This window comes from Danio aesculapii, chromosome 21 (assembly GCF_903798145.1).
Source record: "Danio aesculapii chromosome 21, fDanAes4.1, whole genome shotgun sequence".
Classification (NCBI taxonomy): domain Eukaryota; kingdom Metazoa; phylum Chordata; class Actinopteri; order Cypriniformes; family Danionidae; genus Danio; species Danio aesculapii.
Window position 1 is genome coordinate 19,938,384 of NC_079455.1, and position 15,085 is coordinate 19,953,468.

The window sequence follows — 15,085 nt, forward strand, 5'->3', positions numbered from 1 at the left end:
TTGTGAGAGAATGTAAAAGCATTGAAAAATATTTTTTCTCCCACTGGCCCGCCAGGCAGCATGTAGATGGTGGCAGGGATGTCAGGCTACTGGATTTTGCGAGCCCTGCTTTATGAAAAACACTAGGCAGAGATATACAAAAGCATTAAACATTAGTTGAGAATGCCTGTGGAACCTTAAGTGACTTTATAGTGTTATTAAATGCTTAAACAAAATGTCTGAATTAAGAGCAACAACCTTCCATGTTGGTTGATAAGCCAAATCAATGCTTATTATCTAACTATTCAGCCAACAGTGATCTGACCTTGAGGGACCCCCAGAAACACACTCTCTCTCTCTCTTACTCTATATGTATATATGCTTGATTTACCTTATAAATATTAAATTTTGTAATGGTAATAAACAAGTCAGCGGTCTATATGAACAGAAAGAAAAAAATGGACAATATTTAAAACAAAATGTGATCAAGACTTGATTTAACACACACAAACACAGTGTTGGGTTTTAATGTTTTATGGGGACCTCCCATAGATGTTATAATGTTTACACTCTACAGAATGTATATTTGGTGCACTTCAGGGGGATAAATAGGCACTTGGGGGCATTAAGGAAGGCCCCCAAATGGTCAGCGAAGCACTTGTGCACCCCAGAAGGTGTCCTTTTACAACCTATGGCCAATTTTGAGGTTTTGAGTAAAAGTGACACGACACCATTGAAATAAGTGGCTCGTGGCATCCAAAAGTAAAGTACAATCCCTTGCCCCAACTATGTTTCCAATGGCAACTTATTTGAATAGGAAAATTTAGAACAGACTAGATTCCCTTACCTTGATCATACACCTAAACCCAATCCTTACAAAAAAAACATTTTTTAAATATTGCATTCTATATTATTGATGAGCTGATTTCTACATGGAAACCAAAATAAATGTCCCTACACGGTGATAAATTGTGATGAACACCAGGACCACACACACACACAAACACTCTCACAGTACAATGAAGATTTCTCAGAATCCCTATTTACTACCTGCTGTCCTGTAAATACTGTAGCTCATTCAGTTCTATGATCGCTGTAGCATGAACTGCTCAGGGTGTCATATATATCTCACCAGCGAATGGACTGGAAGAGGTCAGTGACAGGTTGTAAAGCTGTTTTAACAGATGATGGTACGACAGACAGATGCTCTATTGTTTGCGTGAGAGGTGCCGGTGAATGATCAGAGAATGAGAGAGGTGTAGACAGAGAGTGACTCACCATCCATGTCCAGTCTCTGCATGATAATCGCCAGCTCCACCTCGCTGGGCATGTACCCCAGAGAGCGCATGGCCATTCCCAGCTCCTGCTTCGAGATAAACCCATTCCCATCCCTGTCCAGAACTCGGAAAGCCTCTCGAATCTCTGTGGAAAGAAATGAGACAAACGCTATTTTATTTGCTTCTTTGGAAAGTATGGATTTACTTCATTTTTCTTGTTTGCATCTGTACGTAAACTGCTGTCGTTATAAATGAGGAGCAACATACAGTCATTATGGTGACTTTACAGACTGAATTCCTGCCCACAAAGAGCTGTTTGTTACTTCACTACAGGTACATTTTTGACAATCTCAAATACATTACTTGGGGCACATTGCAGTAGACTCTGTCTGTGGACTGCAAGACAGGCGTAACATGAAGGGCTGTAACTTGTAGGCCTAGTAGAGGCGTAACTTAAAGTTATGGAGACCTATGTGTCAAAACTATGTTGTCTACACCTTCCCCAAACTTAAACCCAACAATCACAGTTATTAACTACACCTACCACAACCCTAAACCCAACCATCATCGTTATTAACGTCTACACATTCCCCAAACCTAAACCCAACAATCAGTTATTAACATCTACACTTACCACAACCCTAAACCCAACCATCATCATTATTAACATCTACACATTCCCCAAACCTAAACCCAACCATCACAGTTACTAACATCTACACCAACCACAACCCTAAACCCAACCATCGTTATTAATGTCTACACTTACCCCAAACCTAAACCCAACAATCACGGTTTATAACGTCTACACCTTCCCCAACCCTAAACCTAACAATCAGTTATTAACGTCTATACCTACCACAACCCTAAACCCAACCATCATCATTAGTAACATCTACACATTCCCCAAACCTAAACCCAACCATCACAGTTACTAACGTCTACACCTACCACAACCCTAAACCCAACCATCATCATTATTAATGTCTACACTCACCCCAAACCTAAACCTAACAATCAGTTATTAATGTCTAAACCTACCACAACCCTAAACCCAACCATCATCGTTATTAACGTCTACACATTCCCCAAACCTAAACCCAACAATCAGTTATTAACATCTACACTTACCACAACCCTAAACCCAACCATCATCATTATTAACATCTACACATTCCCCAAACCTAAACCCAACCATCACAGTTACTAACGTCTACACCAACCACAACCCTAAACCCAACCATCGTTATTAATGTCTACACTTACCCCAAACCTAAACCCAACAATCACGGTTTATAACGTCTACACCTACCACAACCCTAAACCCAACCATCATCATTAGTAACATCTACACATTCCCCAAATCTAAACCCAACCATCACAGTTACTAACGTCTACACCTACCACAACCCTAAACCCAACCATCATCGTTATTAATGTCTACACTTACCCCAAACCTAAACCTAACAATCAGTTATTACGTCTACACCTACCACAACCCTAAACCCAACCATCATCGTTATTAATGTCTACACTCACCCCAAACCTAAACCTAACAATCACAGTTATTAATGTCTAAACCTACCACAACCCTAAACCCAACCATCGTTATTAACGTCTACACCTACCACAACCATAAACCCAACCATCATCGTTATTAATGTCTACACTTACCCCAAACCTAAACCCAACAATCACGGTTTATAACGTCTACACCTACCACAACCCTACACCCAACCAACATCGTTATTAACATCTACACCTTCCCAAACCCTAAACCCAACAATCAGTTATTAATGTCTATACCTACCACAACCCTAAACCCAAGCATCATCATTATTAACGTCCACACCTTCCCCCAAACCTAAACCCAACCATCAGTTATTAACGTACAGCTGCAAGTTGCAGAGGCTTTCATACTTGACACACTCGCCATTGTACTGTTATTTGCAACCACAGGAAGTGATGCCGAGTAGGCTAACTGTCTTGACAAAACAGATGAAGAAGTCAACGAGTGGAGTTGCATGGTGGAGCTGATAAATGAATGAATATAATAATATATCAAATGAATTTTTAAGCACATATTTCTCAGTTCTCAAAAATGTATCCCTGGGCACATTTTCGCAATGAGCCTGTGTCGCAGATATCTTTGAAGGTGCATTAGATTGCATTGATTGAATATGTTAAATTGTTCTCTGATATCTAAATAGTAAGTATGTGCCTTAGGAAAGTGTAGAAAATCCACAAATGTACAACCACGCGAATTACACCATGGATGAAAAGCTCAGTTTTGACCATATTTGGAATGGTCATGAACAGGGCTGCACAATATTGGTCAAATCTAGCAGATATTTTTTATTTTGCGATATATATGGTGATATGAATACAATTTCACTAGATGACTTAATATCTCCATTTGGAAAGAATTTATAATGTGTAAAATTTATAAATTAATAATTTTTGGGGGTCCCCAACACATTTTCGTTATGGTCTGTGCTATCTGCAGTGCATTTCTGTATTTGCACATGCTGTGAGTATTTTCATGCATAACAATCTATAAATACAATCAAGAAAAAGATATAACAAAAATAAAGTGTTTATCATTTCCTGAGTCTAACAGTATTCAAGTACAGTAACTAAATGATAAAAATAAAAATAATTCAATAAAATCAATCGTTGTTAAAGTCACAAATGGTACTATTTCTTATGCCTGAATGCTTTAAAATCATTATAAAATTCCAGGCATCAAAAACACATGCAAATGATAAATTCTAATACAAATTCAACATTGCATATATCCTGCGATGTGTCTTGTGAACTATCACCTTGTGATATTGATGCTGAAATGATATATTGTGCAGCCCTAATCATAAATATTAATGTGAAATCACAGTTGAGTTGTATGACAAAGCACAAATGTGCATTAAACACTTAAATAGTATGTTGTTATTCATGATTGTGATGAGGCTTCTGCTTTGAACACTTTAAACACTTTCATTTCATTTGTTTCTCCATTACATATTAAGCTCCACTTGAATGCTCCTCGATGAATCTTCAGTGTCCAAAATGTATAAAAAAACAACATGTTACACTGGTAGCTTATCGGTTTGTCTATGTTAGCAACAGTAACTAAGCAGTGCAGGACTTAATGTTAGGTCAACTGACATTCATAAATGATTCAAGTAAAAGTGTGCATGTTATTGGTAAGCATTAGATGGTGTGTATTATATAATACATGCTTCTCTCAGCAGTAACACAGTGTGCTATCAGACAAAAAGCAGATATACTAAATACAGCTCATTCTGTTTTCAAAGCTGTCTATTTAGTGTGCTGTGACTGAACATTTATCCATCGTTTCAAAAGGCATCAGTTCTGGTTTTTCAGTTCGGCTTGGGTTAAAGAACCCACACCAAGTTGGAAGCGGTGTCAACAAAAATAACACGCGTATCTTGCATCATTTCTGAAGAGCATTACCGTCTTAAAGACCCACCTTTGAGTTATTTTGGGATATAGAGGCAGAGGTGCAGTGTGCCTTGTATATGCTGAACTGAGCGCTTCCTGCATTTCACAGAGCCTGAGAATTTCACTGCTTGAGATGAAATATCCTAAACCCTCATGATCCATTTGGCATCTGAAAGACCCCAGTTCCCTTTTATTAAACGCTCATAACCTACATAATCTTGAAGCGTCTGATACTGTTACTTCAGGTCTTTTTTGTAAGAACTAATTTTAAACAAAATTAGAAAAATTGTGGGTGGCTCAGTGGTTAGCACGATCACCTCAGAGTAAGAAGGTCGCTGGTTCAAGTACAGGCTGGGTTACTTGGCGTTTCTGTATGTAGTTTGCATGTTCTCCCTGTGTTGGCGTGGGATTCCTCTGAGTGCTCTGATTTCACCCTCAGTTCAAAGACATGCGCTATAGGTGAATTGGATGGACTAAACTGCCCGTAGTGAATGAGTGTATATGGGTGTTTCCCAGTACTGGGTTGCGGCTGGAAGGGCACCCGCTGCGTAAAACATAGTTGTTGGTTCATTCCGCTCTGGCGACCCCTGATATACATATATGTAGGCCTCCAGAGACTAAAATGCTAATTATAATAATTTTTATCTCTGAAAAACAAGTCTAATTATGTAAATAATTCTCTGAGATCAATCTAAATTACATAATATTTTTAAACAGCCTTTCTAAAAAACACATACAATGGGAAAATAAGAACTATTTCATGTTTTTTTTTACTTTTAATCAAATAAAATTTTACTGTTGGTGATTTAACAAAGCATTGGGTCTTTGAAACCCCCAAAATAAATTAAAGTCAATCTCATTAGGACATGTGGCCTTAATTCCTCTGCCTTTATCAAAACTCAATCCTCTACTCACACCTTTATGTCTCCCACAAGGCTCTTTGTCTGTGACTTAATGACATTTTAGCTTCTTTTTATACCTCACAAGTGATTAGTACCAGAAAAATTCCCATAGGCTCTTTACATTCCGTCCACTAGATTTCACTCAAATAGAGTTAATTAAATTGATGTTGATCAGGTTAGCGGCTGATTATTTAACATCCTTCTCTTGATCTTCCATTAGTCTTTCTTTCTGGAAAGACAGAGCTGATCTGAACTGCCACAGGCTCTTCTTATCATCTCTAACCTTGTGAATATGATAATCATTGCTCCTCCCATTGTGGGCATTCCTCAGTTTCTGGCCATTTTTAAAAGAGCTACAAGCTTTAATTCCAACAGAGTTCCACAGCTCCAGATCAAGTGTATTCACAACACGCTAGTACCAATTCGTCAGGCCATTGATTTTCTTCAGGTGTGCCCCAAGGCAGTTATGGTAATAGGTGTGCAATCTTTATTATCTTGGAGGGACAAGAGCGTAAGCCCTGAGGCTCCTTTGGTTACTCTTTTAAACTGGTGGTCTTTTTGTGCTTCATCCCCTCATAGCAAAATAGCAGTATGAGGGGCATGGTTAAGAATATTTTGACTGAAGCCACCAAATTGATCAGAGAAGAACAATAATTTCAAAGATGGAAGCAAATGGTCAGAATTTGATTGAAGATTACCAAAACAAACATTTATTCAGTGGATTAACTCAGATTAACACAGATTAATTTTTTATTTAAAGCAGTGGTCCCCAACCTTTTTATCAGGAAGGGTGGTAAAGGGGGTGGGTGTAGGTGTACGTACAGTAGGTGGCCATCAACCATTTTCTCAGAAGATTTTTCACAAGAACTGACCGATCAGCTTCATACTTTGTATAGAATATACAAAGTATGAAGCTGATCGGTCAGTTCTTGTCATGTGACTCACGGCATTCTGAAAAGTTAAGATGTTTTCAACAAGTGTGCCTGGAAGATGCGAGTGTGTCACTTCCAATATGCATGCACAAGCTGTGAATCTCCATTGGAAATACAAACTTGAGTGCGGAAAAGACGTAACATGTGAACGGCCCCTAAGGCTTCCATCATTTGTGATCTCCAGCAGTTGATCTTTTTCTTGCACAGACATGCTGAATTCACCTGTTTTGTCTTCACTGGGTCTTTACAAAGATGTCTGTTTCTTACCCATTTTCCTAGCTTGTAGGTTAATTTTTAATTTAACAAAAAATACAGTATTTTTCAAAATAAAAGATTTTTCATAAAAAAAGATAAGTAAATGAAATCGAAATAAATAATAATTTTTTGTGCGGCCCAGTACCAATTTATCCACGGACCGGTACTGGTCCAAGGCCTGGGGCTTGGGGACTACTGCTCTAAAGAACATCAATGAGCACTAGCAAAATTAACATACATTTTGAGTCAGCTGGGATTTCACATGGACTTTATAAAAAATGCATGGTTTCTATTTTATTTGTTTTACCTTTAAACTACACAACTGTTTCTAATAAAAGCACAATGAAGTGAACAATGAAAGAAGAAAAGTCAGTGGGTAGGGTTTATGTGCTTTGAAGGGGTCATGATGTCACAAACCATGGAAGAGGCTCATTGTAGTCCAATTTTTTGATGTAGCCCTTAAAGTAAATTCTGTCAAAGAAAATGTCTCCATTTGCATACCTTTTTTGAGGGTCATAACTTTGCATATGTTGTTTTTGTTCAAAAATTCATTCATTCATTAATTTTCATTCATTCACTTAGTCCCTTTATTTATCGGGGGTCAACAAAGCGGAATGGACTGCCAACTTATCCAGCATATGTTTTACACAGCGGAGACCCTTCCCCCTGCAATCCATCACTGGGAAACACCCATACACACTCACATGCACACAAATACGCTACGGCCAATTTAGTTTATTCATTTCACCTATAAGCGCATGTCTTTCAACTGTGGAAAGCCAAACGCGAAACCCATACTCTACACAGAAATGCCAACTGACTCAGCCAGGATTCCAGCTAGCGACCTTCTTGCTATGAGGTGACACTGCTTACCACTGAGCCACCTTGTCACCCCCCTTTGCTAAAACAGCAACATTCATTCATTCATTTTCCTTTCGGCTTAGTCCCTTTATTAATCCGGGGCGCCACAGCGGAATTAACCGCCAACTTATCCAGCACGTTTTTACACAGTGGGTGGCCTTTCAGCCGCAACCCATCTCTGGGAAATCAAACAGCAACATAAAAATCAAAAAAATTTAAGTCTAAAAAAGTACAATTCTAATCAAGAAGCCATTAAAATGCCACTAAAATCACAGGAAAACACAGGAAGGATGAAGTATGTTGTTGTTCCAATTTTCGAATCCAGTATGTGGCTATTTATTTGTGTAAATACGGATTAAGACATGAAGACCACAAATTACATTTTTATAATTTTGTTAACTGACAAAAGAAAAGGTCATTTGAACACTATCGTGAAAGGCCTGCACAATAAAATCTTCAAAATATGTTCCTGTGTCTTTCTGAGAGAGCAAAGATTTTTTAAATGAATAACTAAATTCAACTAAATTATTTTTTATTAAAATTGTACTGTAGCACAACCAAAAAAAAATCTTTGTTTTATATATTTTATTTCATTAAAATATAACAGGCTTGTAATGCAACGAGCAGTAAAAAATCATTAAAAACATTTAAGTCATCTTAAAATAAAAAACAAAACAAAAATTCACTTTCAAGTAAATAATTAAGCTGTTGGTGTAAAAAAAAAGTTTGTTTTTTAAGTCCACTCTCTATTCAATATTCTATTTTATACTGCAAAAAAATACTGCAATACTGAAGTCTATAAGAACATCCAGTTCGCGCTGACTTTCAGTTCATTCTAAGCATAAATTCTTTGAACTTGCAGACATTGACACTGAGACAGACATCAGTCATTTACACACACAGACTCACCGCCGAGTTCCTCTGTGGAGATGTTGGCGAGCTGCTCTTCGCTGGTTTCAGACAGAGACGTGCTCAGAAAGTTGTCTGTGTAGAGCAGCCCTGCTCTCACATGGTGAAAAGGCATCTTTACCCTTCAAAACAACAACAAACAAAAGATGAATCGATGAACACGCCATGACTGCCCCTGCAGACTCACCAAAACCTAAACCCACCGAAAGAGGAGGAATGACCTCTGAAGAAAACCCTGAGAGAAGGATGAAGCGCACACATTTACAACCATCATGTTTGTTCAGATTTATTCTTGAAGGAGAACACTTAAAACTTAAATGACCACATACACACACTGACTGTAACTCCTCAGCAGAATTCACAAACACACAAATACACACACACACAACCGTCCTGCTTCTGTTGTAATGGGTCATATGGGACTGTATAAGTCTGTCTGGCTTGAAATAAATGGCCTTTATTCACAAACCACAAAAAACTGCTGTGCTGTACAGCTCATGTGTTCAGAATGTTATTTGGAGGAAAGAAAAGTAGATTTTTATAGTGTGTAAAAATGATTCAATTAAATTTTAATCTAAATAATTGAAATTATAAGTTGTTTTTTTTGGAAATTGACATTAAAAAGACAAAAATATTGTTTTAAAAAATGTGTTTTTACATGCATGTGTTTCTGCAGGTTACATCAGGTCAAATTTAAGACTTTTTAAGATGCTTTTAAGACCATTAAGTATGAAATTTTAAACTTACACAGGGGTAAAGACAAAGTGCTCTATTTTAACGATCTAGGCTCAAAGTCTAAAGCACATGGAGCAAAAGCATTAAGGGTATGTCCGAATCTACTTTTGCTATTTTAAGGACGGAAAAATATGTTTTGTGCCCCGGCGCATGGTCTAACAGGGTTGTGCTTATTCTCTTAATGAGTTCATAACGTGCATTAAACCAATCAGAGTCTCATCTGCATTCCCTTTAAGAGTCAGTTGTGTCAGCCCTGGCAGTTAAACAGACCATCTGCAGTGAGGATAAAGAATGAGCCTCCTCCATTCGGCCTCTTTACTTTCTCTTTACTTTTACTCTTTACTCATTTACTTTCGTGGAGTAAGAAAACGGTGTTGTACACACTCCACTGATTTCTTAGTTAGTTGTAATGACCAGCAAATTAATAAATGAACAATAATTACAAAGTGTGGTGAAAAAAACTGAGTTATATCCAAACACACATCCTATTCTTATGCCTCATATGGTTCTCCAAACCAACAGGAGGACAAATATAAACTTGTTTATATTAAAACTAACATAAATATGCATATAATAAATAATACCTCTAATAATAATAACATTATAAAAATGAAAATTGTCATAAATGAACTGAAAAAAACATGGAGCCATGAAGAAGGCATGGAGGCAGTGGTTTTTATATTTATGTAAAAAAATACTAATTTTTGTAACTTTTTTAATCCTTTAATTTTTTTCATATGTAAAGATATTTGTGTATTGCTGTACATGCTGTGTGCATAGGCTCATAACTAACGCACTCTGCGCTGCACTTTAGACCAGTTTATAGTTGGTCAATGGCGCGGTCTATTTCAGTTTTTCAAAATAGCAGCACGCCAACAATGCACCTTAACTTAATTTTAGACCAGTACGCCCATGAGTCCACAAAGTGGCGCAAATGTATTTGCTATTTAACAAGGTGGCGCAAAACATGAAAATTAGGGTTGCGCTGGTCAGAAAATAGCAACAAATTGCACCAAACGCATCTTGTGCCTTATTGCACCAGGTGTATGACAGGGCACCAAGGACTTTTTTCTAAAGACCCGGTATTATAATGAGGAATCATGTAATTGTGTTTAGGTTTTTTCCCTTATTAGGAAATTTAATTTGGAAAAATCTGCTATAAAAATATATAACAGCTGTTGTGAATTATATCTCTTTGCAATAAAAAAAAATCTATAAAATAAGGTTTTATTGAGATGTATTGTTGGTAATTTGATGGATTTCGGCCAAAGTGAGTAGCTTTACTTGGACAAAGCAAAATTAAGACCTGTTTAAAAGGATTTAAGACCTACAACACAATATTTCAGTCAATTTAAGACTTTTTAAGGAAAAAAATTTTGTTTTTGAAATTTAAAGCCGTTTAAGACTTTAAGACCCAGCGGACACCCTGAACTTATTTATGCAATTTAAGAAAACACATGCAAATATAAAATACACCAGCAAATTAAGAAAAGATCTTATGTCTCTAAAACGTGTTGCAAATCTTCCCAACACGAATACATTAAGAAAACGTGCTGCAAATTCCCACAACACAAATTAAGAAAACGTGCTGCAAATTTTCACAACATATGCCAGTAGCATGGAACACAATGGAAATATTTTAAGGGGACCCAAAAACATCATGTATGCTGTCAAACCAATGAAGAACTTTTCTTAATTTGCTGGTATTTTTGTAATTGCATGTGTTTTCTTAAATTACAGCACATTAATTATGTATAAATTTTGACTTTTATGCTGCTGTTTTTGTATGCATACATTTGTATTAGGTTTAAGCAGTTTTTCCTCGCGATTATTTGTTTCTGAATGTCACAGTAAATGTGTAACTGTGGGCTCATTCTTTCAAGCCATTGATTTTATTTATTTTTTCATTCTGTGAGCACAACAGGCCTATTATGTAGCAAAACAATGACAGTGTCAAGGTAGATAAGTTGCTCATATATTGTAGTGGCACAATTGTTTATGGATTAAAGCTGTTTCCAGCAGCCTGCCAAAAGATGAGAAATTTTCCACAGGATTTGGATTTTTGTTTGGAATTACTGTCAGTGCATTGAGCAGAAGCTTGATTGTGTCTCAAGTGTCTGATCTGTTTTAGTCATTCCAGGTCTTGTGGCGCTTTCAAAATGAAGCACTGACCTAAGAGAGTTTTTATACCTGTATAAACATCTAAAATAAGCACCACACCAAAGCTTGTCCAAAGTTATAAAAGAGAACCCTTGATTAATTCTGCTCAGAGACACACAGAGCCTCTGTTGAGGACAGAATGTGAACTAAAGGCAAATTACATGGAGATGACAGAGGAGAGCGAGAAGTGCCCTTTACTAATATTGGCATCCCTGGTCAATATGAGCAAAGAAAGCTTTTAAAAATATGTCTCTAATTTTTAATCTTCAGCTTATTCCCTGCTTTAATTAGGAGTCTCCACAGCAGAATGATTGATTTTATACAGCGGATGCCCTTCCAACTACAACCCAGCACTAAAAGCTCAACCCTCAGTGCTGGGAAACACCCACACACCATTCACACACTACAGCTAATTTAACTGATCTAGTTCACCTATACTGAATGTCTTTGGACTGTGGGTGAAACTGGTCCACCTAGAGAACTAGAGACACGGGAAGAACATGCAAAGTCCACACAGAAAGGTCTGCTGGCCCAGCCAGGACTTGAATCTGTGACCTTCTTGTTGTGAGGTAATTACACTAGCCACTTAGCCACCACAAACACAGCAGCTTTATCAAATAAAATCTTAATTTGTCACAATTGCTACTTCTATGACTTCATATAACAAACAATATTTTACATTTTTAGTACACCGAGGAACAAGAAAGTGTTCAACTATGATCATCTTCACAGCTTCTCTGCTGCTCAGAGATAATAGTATGATGTAAAACACAAGCCAGACTCACTCAGTTATTCATCACAATGGAGAAGAGCAAAGAACAGAGCAAAGATTTCCAGTAAATGGGCTTCATATAATGGGAAGTGGTTATGGGAAAACAGCAAAAACACTGAAAATGTTCACCATCAGAGCAATAATTTAAGAGTTCCAGTCACCGCTGTATGTGTTATGAATTAACCTTCGGAACTGCAGAAGTTAGTTGAGTTATTTGAGTCAGAATCTCTCCAAAACTACAATCTGGTATCACCTACAACACCACAAATAGCTTGAAAGGGTTCAACAAAACAAAACCTCTCATCTAAATCAAATTAAAGCATCTTCCTTTTTGGTTAATGTTTTCATCAAAAAATGAAGAGATTAAACTCATTCATTCATTTATTTTCTTTTTGGCTTATTCTCTTTATTAATCTGGGGTTGCATATGTTTTACGCAGCGGATGCCCTTCCAGCTGCAACCTATCACTGGGAAACATCCATACACACTCATTCACACACATGCACTACGGACAATTTAGCCTACCCAATTCACCTATACTACATGTCTTTGGACTTGTGGGGGAAACCGGAGCACCTGGAGAAAACCCACATCAACACGGGGAAAACATGCAAACTCCACACAGAAACCCCAACTGACCCTGTCGATGCTCGAACCAGCGACCTTCTTGCTGTGAGGGGAATGTGCTACCCACTGCGCCACCATGCAGCAGACATTAAACTATACAGACATTTTAACAGCGATCTGTGCTTAACTAAGGGTGCCAATATTAGTAGAGGAAACTGTATTTTTTGGTTTTATTCATCAAGGATGAACCCTAGTTGTACAACAGGGCTCTGTGCTACTGTAATTACCATAGATATTAACACAGGCTTTAACTGACAGTGGCTTTGGGTGCAGTATGATTGATACTGAGCTCAGCGAAGGGCATGAATATTTTACAGAGCCATTGATGGGTGCTTTTCTTCAATTTTACAACTTGAGCTGTGTGGCAGATACAAACACACTCTTAAAAATAAAGATGGATATTTTCTAAATAATTTAATATAATTGTTAATCTGCAATTTTCTTCTAATAACTTACAGACTATCTGGTCTCAAGACTTTGGAATTGACATTAACGAGGAAAGCGTTCTTGAACAGGGTTAATTCTTCCTCAATCTGCGCACGTCACAGGCTCATACAATGCAAAGTAGTGCACATATTGGTCCAATAGCAGGCTGGCTTGCATTAACCCGTCTACTGACCCTAAGTGTGACAGGTGTCATTCTGCTTCAGCTACTTTAATTCGTATGCTTTGGTCCTGTCCTTCCCTGCTTTCTTTTTGGAGGTAAATTTTCCTCTTGTTGTCTGCTTTTAACACTATTGATATTCCACCTTGTCCAATTATTGGTTTATTTGGGGTTCTCCCACCCGGCCACACTTCACCCTCTCATTTTGTAGACTTTGTAGCCTTCTTAACTCTTCTGGCTAGGTGATTAATTCTTCTGAACTGGACAAGCCCTTACCCTCCTTCTCACACTTGTTGGATAAGAAATATTGTTTATTTTATGAAATAAGAGAAAATTAGATTCACCGACCTATGTATCACTATTTTTATTAAACTGTGGGAACCCCTTCACAAACATGTGCAAACTGTTCAGCTTGACCCTGCTCCTTCTGATTGAGTCCCCAACCCCCTACACTAGCTTGGTACTGGATACTAGTTCTGGTCAGCAAATTGTAAACTTGTACTTTCTGTATGTAAGATTGCACTAGGAGATGCAATGGTGCAGTAGGTAATGCTCTCGCCTTACAGCAAGAAGGTTGCTGGTTAAGGCCTTGGCTGTGTCAGTTGGAATTTCTATGTGGAGTTTGCATGGGTTTTCCTCCGAGTCCCAAGACATGCGGTACAGGTGAATTGGGTAAGCTAAATTGTCCATAGTGCATGTGTGTGAATAAGAAAGTATAGGTGTTTCCCAGTGATGGGTTGCAGCTGAAAGGGCATCCGCTGCGTAAAACATATGCTTGATAAGTTGGTGGTTTATTCCGCTGTACCGACCCCTGATTGATAAAAGGGACTAAGCTGAAAAGAAAGAAAGATTGCACAATTTTTATTTTTTATTTTTTTGCTTAAAATACTCTTCAGTGTATTTGCTTATTGTTACATGTTTAAGTTGTCCTTTTTTGTATATTTTTGTAATGTGTTAAATAAAACATTAAAAAATAAAAATAAAAATGGATAATTTCATGAAGAACCTTTAAATTCCATCATTTAGTTCCACAAAAGGGTCTTTAATGAGATTAAAAAAATTTAATTACACTAATAAAAATTGGTATGAATATTGTAAAGTTCTAACATACCTTAAACGGAATGGAAAGTTTCTACTCTACTAAAAATAAAGGTTCATAATTAGCATCAATTGTTTCATAAAGAACCTTTAACATCCATTGAACCTTTGTATCCCACATAAGGCTCTCTACAGTGAAAAGATTATATTTAGATAATGAAACTGATTTTATACTAAGAATACATGGTCCTTTAAAGAAGTATCATGGTCTCCACAAAATTATTAAGCAACACAACTATGTCCAACATGACAATAATAATGATTTTTTTTGATCAGCAAATCATCTAATGATTTCTGAAGAATCATGTTTCCCATGACAGGAATATATTAAAGAAAACTCACTCACTTTCCTTCAGCTTAGTCCCTGATATATCAGCCGTTGCCATATCGGAATGAACCACCAATATTTACCCTGGCACATGTTTTATGCAGCATTAAAGAAAACTTTAGTAATTTATAAAATGAGTAACGCTTATAATAGTACTGTTTTAGTGTGTTGTTATTAGATAAAT

General features: G+C 37.2%; 1 protein-coding gene across 1 annotated transcript in view; it reads right to left on the reverse strand.

The window, feature by feature from the left end:
• Window positions 1-15,085, reverse strand: part of caln2 (calneuron 2) — a 72,601-nt gene that overhangs the window by 54,089 nt on the left and 3,427 nt on the right. The window contains exons 2-3 of the mRNA XM_056446925.1: window positions 8,578-8,699; window positions 1,258-1,401 (exon numbers count right to left, since the gene is read on the reverse strand). Coding sequence (XP_056302900.1) covers window positions 1,258-1,401; window positions 8,578-8,692 — 259 coding nt within the window. The 5' untranslated portion in view covers window positions 8,693-8,699. The remainder of the gene's footprint in view (window positions 1-1,257; window positions 1,402-8,577; window positions 8,700-15,085) is intronic.